This window comes from Otolemur garnettii, unplaced genomic scaffold (genome assembly GCF_000181295.1).
Source record: "Otolemur garnettii isolate 467f Iridium unplaced genomic scaffold, OtoGar3 scaffold00007, whole genome shotgun sequence".
Taxonomy (NCBI): domain Eukaryota; kingdom Metazoa; phylum Chordata; class Mammalia; order Primates; family Galagidae; genus Otolemur; species Otolemur garnettii.
The window spans coordinates 10,000,776-10,001,893 of NW_003852402.1; the positions used below are offsets into that span (position 1 = coordinate 10,000,776).

Sequence of the window (1,118 nt, forward strand, 5' to 3'; positions counted from 1 at the left end):
CTCAAGCAAGTCTCCTGCCTCAGCCTCCCAAGTAGCTGGGACCACAGGCACCTGCCACAATGCCCAGCTATTTTTTGGTTGCAGCCGTCATTGTTTGGCGGACCTGGGCTGGATTCGAACCTGCCACCTTAGGTGTATGTAGCTGGTGCCTTAGCCACTTGAGCCACAGGTGCTGCCAATACAGATGTTTTTAAACTATGTACTTTTCAGTAACATAAACAATGAAAGCAGCAAGGCTGAAGCTGATCAGATACCTGGTAGATGAACTCATCGATGATATCCCAGAGCCACTGATTGGGCAGTTCAAGGGGAGCAGGACCATCAGCATCTGTACAAGAGATCACAAAAAAGTCAGATTCAGAGTAATGACTCAGTGAGGCAGCAGAATGTTCTCTGTAACTTCTCTTTAAAGAGAAATAGGAATTATAAGACCTCCCCTTTTCCCACTTGCACATTAAAATCCTCCTACAGCTGAGCATGATGACTTCTGCCCATAATCCCAGCTACTTGTAGCAGCACCTGTGGCTCAAGGAGTAAGGCACTGGCCCCATATACCAGAGGTGGCGGGTTCAAACCCAGCCCCTGCCAAAACAGCAAAAAAAAAAAAACAGCCTTGGCAGCCTACTGAGACCCTGTCTCAAAAAAATTTTTTTTTCTGTTTTTGAAAGTTTCACTTTGTCATCCTTGGTAGAGTGCGATGGCATCATAGTTCATAGCAACCTCAAAGTCTTCAACTTAAGCAATCCTTCCCGTCTCAGTTCAAGTACCTGGGACTACAGGTGCCCAACACGATGCTCAGCTGGTTTTTCTACTTTTACTAGAGATGGGGGTCTCACTTTGCTCAGGCTGATCTTGAACTTCTTAGTTCAAGCAATCCACCCACCTTGGCCTCCCAGAGTGCTAGAATTAGAGGTGTGAAGCACAGTGTCTGGTCAAAAAATAAAATTTGTAAAAATAAATTAGCCAGGCACAGTGGTCCATAACTATAGTCCTAGCTACTTGGGAGGCTGACATGGATCACTTAAACCCAAGAGTTTGAGGCTATAGGGAGCTGTGGTCACACAACCATACTCCAGTAGCTCCAGTGACAAGAGGGAGACCCTACCTCTTTTTTTTTT

General features: G+C 45.8%; 1 protein-coding gene across 1 annotated transcript in view; it reads right to left on the reverse strand.

Annotated features, from left to right (window-relative positions):
• The window catches only part of EIF3L (eukaryotic translation initiation factor 3 subunit L), a 32,907-nt gene that overhangs the window by 19,217 nt on the left and 12,572 nt on the right, over positions 1-1,118 (reverse strand). The window contains exon 7 of the mRNA XM_012814182.2: positions 255-328. Coding sequence (XP_012669636.1) covers positions 255-328 — 74 coding nt within the window. The remainder of the gene's footprint in view (positions 1-254; positions 329-1,118) is intronic.